This window comes from Tursiops truncatus, chromosome 11 (genome assembly GCF_011762595.2).
Source record: "Tursiops truncatus isolate mTurTru1 chromosome 11, mTurTru1.mat.Y, whole genome shotgun sequence".
Classification (NCBI taxonomy): Eukaryota; Metazoa; Chordata; class Mammalia; order Artiodactyla; family Delphinidae; genus Tursiops; species Tursiops truncatus.
In genome coordinates, this window is record NC_047044.1 from 15,513,966 (window position 1) to 15,529,760 (window position 15,795).

Genomic DNA, 15,795 nt, shown 5'->3' on the forward strand with positions numbered 1-15,795 from the left:
TTGGTCAAGGGTCAACTGTATATAAAATGAATATTATTCAGCCATGACAAAGGAAATCCTACTATTTGCAACAACATGGATGAACCTAGAGAACATTATGCTAAGTGAATAAGCCAGACAGAGAAAGGCAAATACTGTAGATCTCACTTATATGTAGAATCTGAAAAAAAAAAATCAAACTCATAGAAACAGAGAGTAGAACAGTGGTTACCGGGGAATAGAGGGTAGGGAAACAGGGAGATCTGGTCAAAGGGTACAAGTTATAAGATGAGTAAGTTCAGTTGTAAGATTAATAAGTTCTGGGGATCTAATATACAGCATGATGACTATAGTTAATAATACTTTATTATACACTTGAAATTTGCTAAGAGAGTAAATATTAAGTGTTCTCACACCACACACACACACACACACACACAAACACACGTAACTATGTGAGGTGGTGAATGTGTTAATTAACCTGACTGTGGTAATCATTTCACAATGTATATGTGTATCAAATCATCATGTTGTATACTTTAAATATATATAATCTTATTTGTCAATCATACCTCAATAAAACTGGCAGGGGAGAAAAAAATCCAACTGACTGAAGATTTTGAGAGAAGTGAGTGAAGTTTTTCATTTCTAAGTTATCTCTCTCACAAAACTAGGGTACTTAAAAAAGTATAATATAAAATCTGCTTATTTGGGACTTTTACACTAGCACTTTTATAAACTAGGAGATGAAGAAAGAAATAGTAAGAATATCTGAATAACTTGGTTAAAGTTCCTTGTTTAGAGAACTTTTGTAGAGCAAAATAATCCATATAATTTTTTTTTTTTTTTTTTTTTGGCGTTACGCGGGCCTCTCACTGCTGTGGCCTCTCCCGCCACGGAGCACAGGCTCCGGACGTGCAGGCTCAGCGGCCATGGCTCACAGGCCCAGCCGCTCCGCGGCATGTGGAATCCTCCCGGACTGGGGCACGAACCCGTGTCCCCTGCATCGGCAGGCGGACCCTCAACCACTACCAGGGAAGCCCTAATCCATATAATTTAAGGAAATATTTTAAATTGTTAGATGTATCTCAGAAGACAATCACTTTATACATACTTGTAAAATAGTATTTATTATAGTATAGTTACTTTTTAGTTTCTCTCTACTTCTGTCTTACCCTCATCTCAAGGGTAAGAGGTATATCTTATGCATTTATTGATTAAAGAACTTAATGAAGAAACCAAAACTCCATAGCTTTAATTCCAAGAGGAATTAAAAAGTGGAACTAACTCAGGCCTTTGCCTGGTTATCAGGATATTAGCACCTGAATTATTTAAGCAGATTTTTCAGAATGGCTCCAGGTCCTGACTCATCAAGATTAAGAAGCCTGGGTTAAGGAGACAGAAGGCAAAGTTTAAACGTGAGTGTGTTTGGTAGTGTATCTGCCTGCATGTCTCAATGAATTCAGAAGCATATAGAAAATGTTTTTAAATTATTACTTTTTATTATCTGCTCAAGCCCTCTAATGGAACACATAAGAGAATAAGCTCTGAAAAGAGTGGAATGAGATGGCCACTAATAACAGAAACATTTCTCAAATTCCCTCAGAAAGATGAAAAAGTAGAGGGCAAATAGAGTTTAACCTACCTCTCTCTTTGCAAAGGACAAAAAGGAATTCAGCAGCAATTTGCTTGACTCCCAGGTCAACATGTGTCATGAGGCGCACCAGCTTATTTCTCACAGTTGAGCCAACTTCAGGTCGATTTGTCACATCCCTCAATGGTGGTAAAACCTAATGGCACAAATGCAAAACCATCATCAATCGTTTAAGTATTAGAGTAAGCGAGAATGGTACCAACCGAGCTTAGTTTTTTAAGAGTAGAAAAAACATTAAAAACTAAATAGGTTTGCTTCCAAATAGAATAAAGCTAAACAAAAAACAAACCTCAAATAATTTCATGCCTGTAATGAAATTTCATTTGAAGTGAAACATCTCTTCACTGTACCACCATGATATATTCAAACCCATTCCTGAGTTTTTACTCATCTCAGCACCTGGAATGCCCCTGCTGCCTCTATCAAAATCCATGTTAAAGTCTGGGTCAAATTTCTCTTTCTTCCTTAATACCCTGACTCATATTGATTTTTCCCTTCTTTTAATTCCTGCAGCATTTTCATTGTTTACTAAAAAATACCAAAAACCCTGTACATATGTTTTCTAGTTGTTTTATTTTATAATAAAATGGTTATTAATTATTGAGTACTTCTTATGTGCTAGTTGCTGTAATAGATGATATGCATACATTCTCTATAATCAACCCTCACAGGAACCTTGCAAACGAGGTAGTAACATCACTATCACCCCTATTTTATAGACTGATCCTCAGAGGAATTACATAACTTGCTTGGTTTATCTGTTTGCTCACTCACTCACCCATCCATGCATCCACCCAGACCCCTCCTCTTTTGGTTCTCCACACTGGTTGCTTCATCTTAGCCTCTGTGCCAGTTCTCTTTTATCCTTTTGTGTTTAAGTGCTGGAATATTCAAGGGTTAAGTTCTTGGGCAACATTTCTTTACTATTTTCACTCTCTATTGGTGATCTCATCCAGTTTTACGGCTTTGTATGGTCTCTATTTACTGATAACTCCCTAAAGTATATGTCTATCTTGATTTCTTCCATGACCTCCAGACTTTTATAGGCTTCTCAAATTTAGCATGTCCTAAGCAGAATATTGAAGCTCCCAACAAAGCTGTTCCTTCTACAGTTTTCCATCTCATTAAATAGCAAGTCTGTTCTTCCAACTGTTTACTGCAAACACCTTGGAAACAGCCTTGATTCCTCTCTTTCACATCCCACATCCAATCCATCAGCAAATTATTCTGGCTCTACCTTTGAATTATATCCATAACCCAACAACTTCTCACTATCTCCTCTAGTATTACCAAATTCAAGCTACCAATATTTCTCATCTGAACTATTACCACAGTCTCCTAAGTCATCCCTGCTTCCATCCTGGTCCTTCTATGATCTATTACATAGCAGCTAGGATGATCCTTTGAAAGTCAGATCATGTCACTCCTCTTCACAAAGTCCTCCAGTTCCCATGGCTTCTCATCTCACTCATAGTAAAAGATGAGGTCCTTCCAAATTCCTTAAGTTTCACATAATGTGGCTTCCTGCTTCTTTTCTGACTTAATTTCTATTATATTCCTTGCTTACACTGCTATAGTCTCACAAACCTCCATGGAACTCTTTATACTCACCGAGCACTTTCCTACCTCATGGTCTTTGCATTTGCTGTTCCCTCTGCCCAGAAACTCTTTTTCTGGAAACTGGCTTGGCTCATTCCCTTACTTTCTTCAGGTCTCTGTTCAAATGTTATTTATAGGAAGACATTCCCTGACCACCCTATATAATTAACCTTCAGCATTCTCTTTTTTTAATCCCCCTACCTCTGCTTTAATCTTCCTCACAGCACTTATCACCACCTAACACAGTATATATTTCTTTCTTATTGTCTGCCTTCTTCCACAAGTCAGTTCCATGGGGGCAGGGATTTCTTTCTCTTTTGTGTACTGCTCTCAGTGCCCGGCATATTACAGGTTTCGACAAATATTTGATGATTGAAGGAAGAATGAATTAATTCAAGTAACTTTTTAAAAGTGCCTTCTATAAGCTAGGCACTATGCTAGGAAATGAAGATAGACACAAAGTCAAATTATAATTTACTATACCAGACTCTTTATGTGTATATTATTTTTTATTTAATCCATTCAGCTGACTTCCTTCCTTCCTTATCTCTTTCTATACGGAGTACCTACCATGTATCAGGAGGTACTGGAGGCCCTGGAGATACAGCTGTGAAAAAAACCCGGAAACTAAATCTCAGAAAACTGAGTAATCTACCCAAAGTGTTTATAGAATCCGTGTTTCAATATCTCTGGTAGGATAGAGCAAAATGCTCTTTGTGATTATCTCCCATTTCTAGAGGAATGAGACATGTAACAAATGATTTCATGTGGTATGTACCTACAGTTCCAGAGTATAGTATCTATTAATAAAGGTTATCACACAAAAATTTTCTTAGCTATGTTTTGGGTTCCTTAACAAGTTTTTGAAGTGAAATTTTATAGTCTTCATTGTTACATATCACGCCCTAACTGCATATGTATGGAGCATTTCTATTTCCCCCCAAATACTACCCTCCATTAAATTTTTTCTTTTCTTTGAGAAATCTTGTCCAGTTCCTCTTTCAAATCCATAGCATCTTCATCTCTTCTATTAGCCTCTCCAGATGAATCCAATCTGAATCAGTAATTTCTACCATCTGTTCTCTTTCTACCTGCCCAAATACTGAATACTCAAGACCAATTTACTTTGGGTATGCACGACTTGGATTTAATCAGGAATTAACTATGGGGCACAATAATTAATTAGCCATGGTTCCATTTACACTATTATCAAAGTTAATCATCTGTTACTTTAAGTTCTGCCCTTCTTGATCCTCATAGTCTATAGTGCATCTTCCTCAGAAAGAAAGTGGATTTCTGTATCGTGCCTTGTATCTTTCTTTAGTTATCTTTTACTTGTCATGTCTCCTTCTTTATCTGTACTGTAGTATTTCTTTGAGGATAAGGAGTGGGTCTCACAATCTTTTGTATCTACATAATGTATAGTCCAAGACCTTCATATAAATAATCTGTTTAACAAACAGATTTTAGGGGGGCTATCCTGGTTAGAGATGGCAAAATCTAAACAGTTTAGTTGAACGTGGATCTCCTCTGTGAAAAAGCTAAAATATAGAACACAAAGTATTTTCATTTATTATTCTCCACCAAGTCCTCCTAGTCATGATAGAATGTCTTAAAATAATCAAACTTGGAAATGACCTTAACTCATCAATTAACTAATTTATTTTGCTTAAATGATTATTCATGCTTTGATGGTAGCTAGTCTTCCAATAGACTATGAATTCTTCAAAGATAAGAGTCCCTACTTTCTAATTTCTCCTTATCAGCAATATCTATTAATGTGCTCTACACACAGTAAAGTGCTTATTAAATCTTGACCATAAACATATGGGGGAAAATGAACCTAGTTAATTTATTAAGAGAAATTCTATATGGCAATAAGTGAACAATGGGGTGAATGGTGGTACCATGTAGTGAATGAGGAAAGAAGGGGAAGACAGGGTGGGGAGGGATGGGAAATCAAGAGATTAGTTTGGGATACGTTAACTTAAGATACCTACTACACATCCAAGGGGAGGAGATGAGTAGGCAGTATGTTATATAAGTCTGGAGCTTAGGGGACAGGTCAAGGGTAGAGACAGAAATTTGCGAGTCATCAGTGAATAGATGACTTTCAAAACCATGGCTGTTGAATGAGACCAACAAGAGAGTAGAAATGGAGACAAAGATAATATTGCCTTGGGGAGCTCAAACACTGCAAAGAAGAAGTTCCCTGTTGTGTCCTAGACACCAAGTGAAGAAGGTACTTCAAGTAGGAGAGAATACTTAATTACATCAAAATGTTACCGGGGAATAAAAAAAAGATTTGAGAACTATTAGATTTGGCAATATCGGGTTGATGATGTTTGACAAACACCTTTGTAGTAGAGTGAAAAGCATGAAAACCTAATTACAGTGGGTTCAGAAGAGAATCAAAATGAGTAAAAGGAAGAGAGTGGGTGAGCACAGAAAACTCTCCTGAGGAACACTGCATAAAGAAGAGAAGAGAAATGGAGAGGCAGCTTGAGAAGTGGGATTAAGGGAAGGTTTTTCTGCTTTTAAGATGGAAGATGTGTTTGGGTGCAGACAAAAATGATCCAGTACATTAAAAAAAAAAGATTAATATAAGAAGAAAGAGAGGGAGTAAATGCAGGAGCAAAGTTCTTGAGGTGAGAGGGAAAGGTATCCAGGATATGAGTGCAGAGGCTGGCCACAGAAGGAAGCAGGGACAATTCATCCCTTGTGATAGAGCGGGGAGACATAGGACATGGGGGTACAGATAGATGCAGACAGACAGTAGATGCAGAGGTAGAAAGATGACTTCTTACCATGAACTCCAACTACTACCATCTTACTCCGAACCTTCATCATCAGCTCTCTTTTGGGCTGGTCTCCTCACATCTACTCACACTCCTTTAGTCTATCTTATATATAGTAGCCAGAATATCTTTAAATATAAATGAGGTCACATCACGTCCCTTCTCAGAACAGTCCAATGCTTTCCCTTCTCACTTAGAAGAAAATCAAAATTCCTGTACAACCTTACATTATTTGGTTCTTGCTTACCTCTTTTACTTCATCTACCACTCTCCCCCTCGCACAATGTTCTCCAGCCTTCTTGCTTTTCCTTAAGCATACCAAAGCATCCTCTCATCCAGGGACTTTGAATTCGTTCTGTCTGGTACATTCCTCTTCCAGAATATTCTCAGAACTATTCTCAGAGAATATCCTCTTCCAGATATTCTCAAAGATCCTTTCCTTACTTATCCAAGTTTCTGCTCAAATGTCATTTCCTCAGAGAGGTTCTTCCTTATTCCCTTAAGTTTTCCCTTCCCCTGTATCTTTCTTCGGAACAGTTATCACTACTTGCCATTGTATCATATATTTATTTACTTTTTGTCCTCCTACAATAAGGGAAACTCCACAAAGCAAAGACTTCATTTGTATTTCAATGCTTAGAATACAGCACACAGATCTCAATAAATATTTGTTGAGTAAATGAATGAATGACTAAAAAAAATAGACCGGGTCACTTATTTCTGGATTAGGAAGATTTCAAAGATTCAACACTAACTTTTTTGAGTTTCTGACATTCTGAAAGAAAATGACTGTGATAGAATTTGACTCATTAATTTTATGTTAAAAAAACACATATAAGATTAACTTTGAGATGTTAATATGCATTAAACAGTTACCTGATCTTTGAGAAATTTTCTGATGTTTCGATGGGCTCGGGAACATTCTGTTAATAAGCTGAGAACTGGAGTTAGACCCTCTCTATAGCTGCTTCCCTACAAAGAAAACCATACATGCTGCATTAGTTTAGTTTCTAACAGTTTACTTTTCTTCATATAACTGAGTATATTAATACTCTTTTTTTGAGAGGGAGACACCTTTATGTTACCAAAGCTGTACAGACTATTTTAAAAATTATTTTCCTAAAAATATTTCCATTTCATTAGTTATCTTCATGTTTACTAATGCCCATTTTTATCCTTCCTGGATTTTTCTACATTTTTTAGGGTCCTCACTGGCTCAGCAAATGGGCTTAAACAAGGCGAAGGTTTTGATGACCAACCCATCCTAACTTGCTGCCTTTTAATACAGATACTCGACAAAGCAAGTGACAGAAAAGAGAAAATAAGCAGCTTACAACAAATGGAAAGTTGACAAATTTCTTTTAAAGATGTCTTTTAGGTGTTATGGAAAGTAGTTATCATCAAGTTTTGGGGGGGAGATATTTTTACTTCTAGAACTTACAAAATACCTACATAGAAAAGTAATTACTTTTTCCTTTGTTTTCAGGCTCTAGTCACAATTTTGGTGTCGCATCAACACAATTTTCAGCTTTAAACAAATAAATTCACTTGGTTTCAGCAATTTATCATTTACTACAGTAAAATGCTTTCTGGAGTATAAATAATTGTTCAAGATGTCAGCTATAAAAAAAGAGCTTAGATTCAAAAATCACATCCTGTGATGCCTGTATGTGTGTACAATTACATTCTTTAGAAGCATCTTCTCAATTTTATCAGTCTTACCTTGTCTATTCTCTTCTCCATAAAACTAAGTAAAACATGAATGGCCTCCATATTCATACCATTGTATACCATGGTATTATTTTTCAAAACTGTTTCTTTCTCAGCTGTTTTATCACTGGGCAGTTCATCTAGCGTCGTTGCTTCTGGGGCTGTTTCTTCATGGGTTAATGGACAAATGAGAACATCCAAACAAGAGACTGGAACATTGCTTAAAAGGTTGACTGCATTGCTGAAAAGCAATTTAAAAAGACAATATTTTAATTTGACTGACTAGTCCTTTAAAACACAAACATAATAAGTTCAGAAGTGACTTTTAGGAGTCAATTAAAATTCTTCTTTTTCAAAATGAGCCTTTAATATTATTTGGCATTTACTGACTAACAGAAAATAAAGAGAACTGTTTCAAATACGCACATGACAAATTAGAAAGAACAGATGTTAAATGGACACACAATCATATGATGTCATGTCACTTTTTGAAATGCTAAAATAGGAATTAGTGAGCTTTAACAGTAGCTCTTTAATTTTATTATGATACAATACTAGATTTACAGTTTTTCCTTGGGATTTTAAATCCTTTTGTGGATTCACTGATGTCTTATTATTCCTTAGATTACAACATAAAGCATTTGAGGAACACTGTATATAAGCAGCTTATCACAGAGGCAACAACATTAAAAACCAAATATTGTAGGATTAAATTTTGTCCTTTCTAGATACAGAAATACAATTTTTAGATCATCCCTTATTTCATAAGACATTTGCAGAAAATGGTAAATGGTGCTTTTTCTCCTGTCGCCCCCAGATTTCTTTAAAAGAGGCCAACATAGCTACTTCAAATCTCTATCCCCCTAGGCCTTTCTTTCTATGTATTAATGAAATAATGAGCCTGGGATGCACACCAGTAGGGGGAACCCAAACCTTGTATTTTTTTTCCCTAAAAATCTTGTTCCATTCATTGCTCAGTGTATAAGAGATTAAAATTAAAATTGTTAGTGTTTGACACTAACAATTTAAAAATTAGACATGCTCTCAATTCATATACTTTCCTTCATGCATTATTTCATATTTTTTCTTTTAAAAGGAGAGGTGGTGTTCTGTGCTAACTGGATCTTAAAAGTCTGTGCCTCAGAACTTCCTGATAAACAACAATGGAGAGACAGGCATTACATTTCCTAGTGACAGAGAAGCAGATCTAAAAATAACTGCATCCTGACTAAAAATAAACTCTTGCAAATACAATTTAAAAGTCTAACCACTTGGAAACCAAATTCAGGGCTTAATCTAACTGATGCTGTCTTAATTTAGCCCATAGTAGTTCCTTTTAATTTAGATTATAGTGACACCCTCAAATATAAAACAAAATAAACAACAACAAAACAAATAAAATACAAAATATTTTCTCTCCTTTACCCTGAAGTGTGGCTGCATTTCCCCAAGAATGAATATTTCTTTTTTTTCTTTTTATATTACGGGAAAAAAAATTCATAAGAACTCAAAGTTGAAAAAGTAGACAATGGAGAACAATAACTGGTAATGTAAAGGGCACCAAAAAATCAGAACCAAGAACAAAAATAATTTAACAAGTCCTATAAATGAAAGGTTCCTGGTAAAATACAAGTTATTTGGTTGTCCCCACTAAGAATCTACTACTGCTGCTGCTGCTGCTATTACTACTACTACTATTCAACAATGTTTCTAATTTTGATTATTTGTAAATAATTGCAATTGGCTGAAATACGATGCTTTTCCCTCAAACTTTCCTTTTAAAATTTTTGCAAACATCTGTAGTTCCTTATCTATAGATAAATATATTGCACTTCTGACTTAAGCATTTGGAAACTGTTATTAAATATCATAGATTCACTGGGGTTAAAAGAAAAAAAAATAGAACTCTACCTTAGAATTACTTTCTAAAACTGTAAAAGCCACTTTGAAATGTTAGGTTTTTTTCAACACATAGAGCAATAGGCTGGAGTCCACCAGTAGTATGATTCTCTGAATCTACCATAGAGACCACACTGAAAAGTTTAAGGCAATGCATTTCATTACAAAGGAATGCTTCCCTTTAAATTCATTTAAAATAAGCAGTTTCCAGGAATTTCGTAAATTTAAGAAACCAAATGTAGAGTTTGATTCAACAAATATTTGGAGGTTTTAGGCTTTTCAAGAAAAGTTCCCATTTTCTCGTTTCTTATTAAACAACTGGGTTCCCAAACAACTACAAAATTAATTTTCTGGCTCACTGTGTTTGAGCTATTCTTTTTAAGTAAGGAAAGCCAGCTTTTTGAGCTGTCACTTCTCTGACAGTTTTATTTGTGGTAGAAGAGTGTATGAAATTCTCCAGCTACCAGGAAGTCAGTGACTATGCACAGATCTGCACAATGGTGTTTGCATTCCTACTCCAGGGGGTAGAAGTACTGTGTATATTACTCTCCCCTTTTCAGCTTCCTCGAGATCATTAATCACTGGGACATGACATCCTCCCACTCATACTCCCAGCCCCCTCCTGATATGCAGATTCAAAAGCAGGGCCTATTTAGAGCTCCTTAATGCTCTGATTAAAGCCTTGATAGCTGTGGGAGAAGGAAGGCAACCTAAAATCCAGGCCTGTATCAATCGAGGGGCTAAACAATTTAATACCAGATGACACTAAGGAGCATGATAACAGTACAAGCAGATCTACAGCTGTTGGCAAACTTTCCTGGTCAAATGTATCTTCTTTACATTTGGGGCTCACATATCGTTTTTCATGGCTGGAAAATCTACTTAAATGAACCTCAAGATCTCCAAAAGATTTTCACATGTAAATACCTAAGTTTACTTTAGTCTAACTCAGTTCAGTAATTATTTATTGATTACTTATGCCAGGAATTTTTTAGGCAGGTATTACGAAGAAAATAGAAATAAATCCCTGCCCTTCTGGAGCTTATTTTCTAGCATGTAGAGAACAGTCAATTAAAAGTAAACAAACAGGGCTTCCCTGACGGCGCAGTGGTTGAGAGTCCGCCTGCCGATGCAGAGGACACGGGTTCGTGCCCCGGTCCGGGAAGATCCCACATGCCGCAGAGCGGCTGGGCCCGTGAGCCATGGCCGCTGAGCCTGCGCGTCCCGCAACAGGAGAGGCCACAACAGTGAGAGGCCCGGGCGTACCAAAAAAAAAAAAAAAAAAAGTAAACAAACAAAAGAAGTTAATTGAATAGAAGGTAGAAGGTGATAAATGGTCTGAGGGTAAAATTCAGGAGGTAAACAGGACATGTGAGTTGTAATTTTGAATAGGGTAGTCTGAACAACCTCACTGAGATGGTGTCATTTAAGCAAAGACTTAAAGGAAGTTAGGGAGTGAGCCCTGTGACTACATAGGGAAAGGGCGTTCCAGGAAGAAGGGCAGGAGCAAAGGCCCCAGGGCAGGAGTAGTGGCATGTATGACGAACTGCAATGAAGTTGGTGTGGCTGAACCACCACACACAGGGCGAGGAGTGGGACAGGAGCTCAGCTGGGTAACAGGGGGCCAGATTGGTTTTACAGGCTATTATGACTTTAGTTTTTATCCTGAATGAAATGGGGAACCACTACAGGGCTTGGCATAGTAATATACTCTATCCTTATGTTAAAAGGATCACTCTGGCTACTGTGTTGAGAACAACTAGTAGGATGTCAAAGGTGAGGAAGGCCAACCAGTTAGGGTGTTATTATAATAACTCAGGTGAATGAACACGGTGGTAACAGTGCAGTGGTCAGATCTGGATACATTTTGAAGATTTCCTGATAGGCTAGTTGTGGGGTGTGAGAATCCACGGTTCTAGCCTTAGCAAGTGGAAAGCTAGAGTTGCCATAAATTGAAATGGGAAACACTGCAGGAGAAGCAACATTTTAGGGGAAGAGTAAGAGTGTAATCTTGGATATGTTAAGTTTGGAATGTCTGTTATACTTCCAAATGGAGATGTTAACAGGAAGTTAACTGTAAGAGTCAGGGAGATCAGGGAGGGAGATCTGGACTAGAGATATAAACTGAGGAGTCATTAGCATGTAGATGGTATTTAAAGACCAAGACTGGATTAGATCAGTAAAGGAGTGAGTGTGGATTGACAGATTATGAGAGATAGGCCTGGGGCACTCTACCATCCAGAGGCTGAGTGGGAGAGGAAGAAATTACAACTAGTGAGGTAGGAGGGAAGCCAAGATAGGATGGTATCCTGGAAGAAAGTATATCAGTAAGAATGGAGTGATCACATGTGGTCAAATGATGTGGACAGATCAAGTGACTGGATTTAGAAACACAGAAGTGACCTTAATAATAGCCATTCTGGTGTAGTGGGACTAAAACCTGAGTAGACTAGATTCAAGAGAGAATAGTAGAAGAATCAGATAGTCGATACCTAGAGGAGGTTTACTGCAAAGGGCAAAAGAAGACTGGAACAGCAAATCCAGGTGGCAAAGTGTTAACCCATAGGGACCTGGTCATTGTTCTCTAAGTATGCTGTAGACATAGTCTCATTTCTGTATTTGTCCATGTTTTCTCCTGTTTAGAATGGTCTCATTCTTTAAGATTAGCTCAAGTCTCACTTTATTCTCAACAAATATTTACTATGCCTTGTACTAGATGCTAAGTATACAAAAATAAATAAAATATGCTCCTTTTCCTAAGAGAAGACAGCATAACATAATTTGTAGAGCAATGGGTTGAATTCTAAGTTGCCTCCTAGAAATGTGTGCCTTGGGCAAATTACATGACCTATTCTAGGCCTTGGTGTCCTTAATTCTAAAGTAAAGGGAAATAAATTTATCCCATCAGGTTGATGTGAGGATTAAATGAAAAAAGGCATGCAAAGCACTCTGCCTGGTACATAGTAAACGGCAGCTATTAAGGAGCTTTTGAACAGGAGACATACTATACTATAGGAGGGAACAGCAAATATCTGGAAGAATGAGAGAATATGGTATCTGTGGGGAAATGAAAACAGGTTCCTAAGTCTAAAGCAAAGGACAAGGCCTCTAAAGGACAGGGCCTTAGTAGGCATAAGACAAAAAAAGTGTGTGTATGAGTGTGTAGAGTGGGGAAGGGGGATTATAAAGGGGATTGCCATGATGAGATACATGTTATGGCCAAATGGGTTACTGATGACCTTAAACCAGAGTTGTGCTGGCAAAGGAGTAGGTGCAGAAGCCAGAAAAACACATTTCCCAGATGCATTTGCGGATCATTAATAAATGCATAGTGACAAAATAAGTTTGCTCTTAATCATAAAGACAGAGGGGAGCCACAAGAGGATTCTAAGCAGAGTTACTTTTTGAAAAACAACTCTGCGTGCAGTGGAAAGGATGGACCAGTCTGTCAGGTTAGGTAAAACTTTCCTACAGGACAGAGCAGCTTGAGTTTAGAACTGGAGAAAGAAGGTGGTCTGACAGATCTGGGGTTAGGCGCTTGAACACTGGCAGGACAGGACAATTAGGGAGTAGAGGGAGATGAACCAAATGATGAACCAATGCTTTAGAATAGAGAGGGAAGAAAGGAAACCTTAAGGAGGCTTACAGGTAGGAGAAAAAGGAATCACCAGGGGACCAGAGGTCTGGATGAGGATGGAGAACAGGTACAGTATGAGTGAGGACGACTTTCCTCATCATGCTAGACCATAGTGAGCATGTTATCTGAATTCTATTAGCAATTATTATTTGGATAATTAATTTACTGGGAAACTACGCAAAAACTATCTTGTGACATCTCTTCTATTCTTTTCTTGATTGTTATTTAACTTTTCATAATATTCATGTCTTGTTTCCCCATTTATACTCTATGTTCCTCCAGACTATGCACTATGGTGTGGAATCCTTCAGGAACCTAGCATGGTACTCAGCTATAGTTCAGATAATATCTGTTCACCTAGATAACTGTTATTCACAGTGAGAATTAGGTTAAAGAGCTAAGAGTTTTAATAACAAAAAGAAAAAAACCCTCTCCCCAATCTCTCCGAACTCTCCTTTTTCTGTATACCTATATAAACTTGTTTATGTCTAACACAACACTCATCAAAACAAGTGCACTTATTCACTTAGCAGCCTCTTTTACCCCCTAGTTGGTGAGCCCTGGAGAACAAAGATTATACTGTATTCACCTTCGTTGCCTCTAGAGCTCAACATAGTGCCTAACACATAGTAAGTTCTCAGTTAATAAATATAAACCAAAATGAAATGGTTCAATTTTCAAACATTTTTTAGAAGTCTGCCATGTGTAAGACACGCTTACTTTTTTTACATTTTACATTTTGCAATATGTGTATCAAATCAACACACTGTACACCTTAAATGTATACAATGTTATATGTCAATTATGTCTCAATAAAGCTAGAAAAAACAGACATTATGCTTAGCAGTGTAATGAGGTGTCATTAGGTATTAAACTGTCCCCTTAAATATGTGAGATAAAATGAATTGGTTTAAACAAAGAACAACAAAAAAAAGCAGGGAGGTAAGTACTTTTTTTTTTCCATTTTTCAATTTTATTTATTTTTTTATACAGCAGGTTCTTATTAGTTATCCATTTTATACATTATTAGTGTATATATGTTAATCCCAATCTCCCATTTCATCACACCACCACCACCCCCACTTTCCCCCCTTGGTTTCCATACATTTGTTCTCTACACCTGTGTCTCTATTTCTGCCCTACAAACCTGTTCATCAGTACCATTTTTCTAGGTTCCACATATATGCATTAATATACGATACTTGTTTTTCTCCTTCTGACTTACTTCACTCTGTATGACAGTCTCTAGGTCCATCCACATCTCTACAAATGACCCAATTTCGTTCCTTTTTATGGCTGAGTAATATTCCATTGTATATATGTACCACATCTTCTTTCTCCATTTGTCTGTCGATGGGCATTTAGGCTGCTTCCATGACCTGGCTATTGTAAACAGTGCTGCAAAGAACATTGGGGTGAATGTGTCTTTTTGAATTATGGTTTTCTCTGGGTATATGCCCAGTAGTGGGATTGCTGGGTCATATGGTAATTCTATTTTCAGTTTTTTAGGAAACCTCCATACTGTGCTCCATAGTGGCTGTATCAATTTACATTCCCCCCCAATGGTGCAAGAGGGTTCCCTTTCCTCCACACCCTCTCCAGCATTTGTTGTTTATAGATTGTCTGATGATGTCCATTCTAACTGGTGTGAGGTGATACCTCATTGCAGTTTTGATTTGCATTTCTCTAATAATTAGTGACGTTGAGCAGATTTTCATGTGCTTCTTGGCCATCTGTATGTCTTCTCTGGAGAAATGTCTATTTAGGTCTTCTGCCTATTTTTGGATTGGGTTGTTTTTTTGATATTGAGCTGCATGAGCTGTTTATATATTTTGGAGATTAATCCTTTGTCCATTGATTTGTCTGCAAGTATTTCCTCCCATTCTGAGGGTTGTCTTTTTGTCTTATGGTTTCCTTTGCTTTGCAAAAGCTTTTAAGTTTCATTAGGTCCCATTTGTTTGTTTTTATTTCCATTACTCTAGGAGGTGGATCAAAGAAGATCTTGCTGTGATTTATGTCAAAGAGCGTTCTTCCTCTGTTTTCCTCTAAGAGTTTTACGGTGTCCAGTCTTACATTTAGGTCCCTAATCCATTCTGAGTTTATTTTTGTGTATAGTGTTAAGGAATGTTCTAATTTCATTCTTTTACATGTAGCTGTCCAGTTCTCCCAGCACCACTTATTGAAGAGACTGTCTTTTCTCCATTGTATATCCTTGCCTCCTTTGTCATAGATTAATTGACTACAGGTGTGTGGGTTTATCGCTGGGTGTGTGGGTTTATCTCTGGGCTTTCTATCCTGTTCCATTGATCTATATTTCTGGTTTTGTGCCAGTACCATATTGTCTTGATTACTGTAGCTTTGTAGTATAGTCTAAAGTCAGGGAGTCTCATTCCTCCAGCTCCGTTTTTTTCCCCTCAGGACTGCTTTGGCTATTCGGGGTCTACTGTGTCTCCATACAAATTTTAGGATTTTTTTTCTAGTCCTGTAAAAAATGCCATTTATAATTTGATAGGGATTGC

The 15,795-nt window shown here is 37.2% G+C and overlaps 1 protein-coding gene across 9 annotated transcripts in view; it reads right to left on the reverse strand.

Moving 5' to 3' along the window:
* The window catches only part of RIC8B (RIC8 guanine nucleotide exchange factor B), a 126,893-nt gene that overhangs the window by 42,280 nt on the left and 68,818 nt on the right, over positions 1-15,795 (reverse strand). For all 9 annotated transcript variants that reach the window (XR_012324212.1, XR_002172873.3, XR_012324210.1 and 6 more), the window contains exons 5-7: positions 7,753-7,981; positions 6,907-7,002; positions 1,625-1,769 (exon numbers count right to left, since the gene is read on the reverse strand). Coding sequence is in view for 2 of the 9 variants with exons in the window: in XM_019918451.3 (XP_019774010.1) it covers positions 1,625-1,769; positions 6,907-7,002; positions 7,753-7,981 (470 nt within the window). In the remaining 7 variants the exon portion in view is untranslated. The remainder of the gene's footprint in view (positions 1-1,624; positions 1,770-6,906; positions 7,003-7,752; positions 7,982-15,795) is intronic.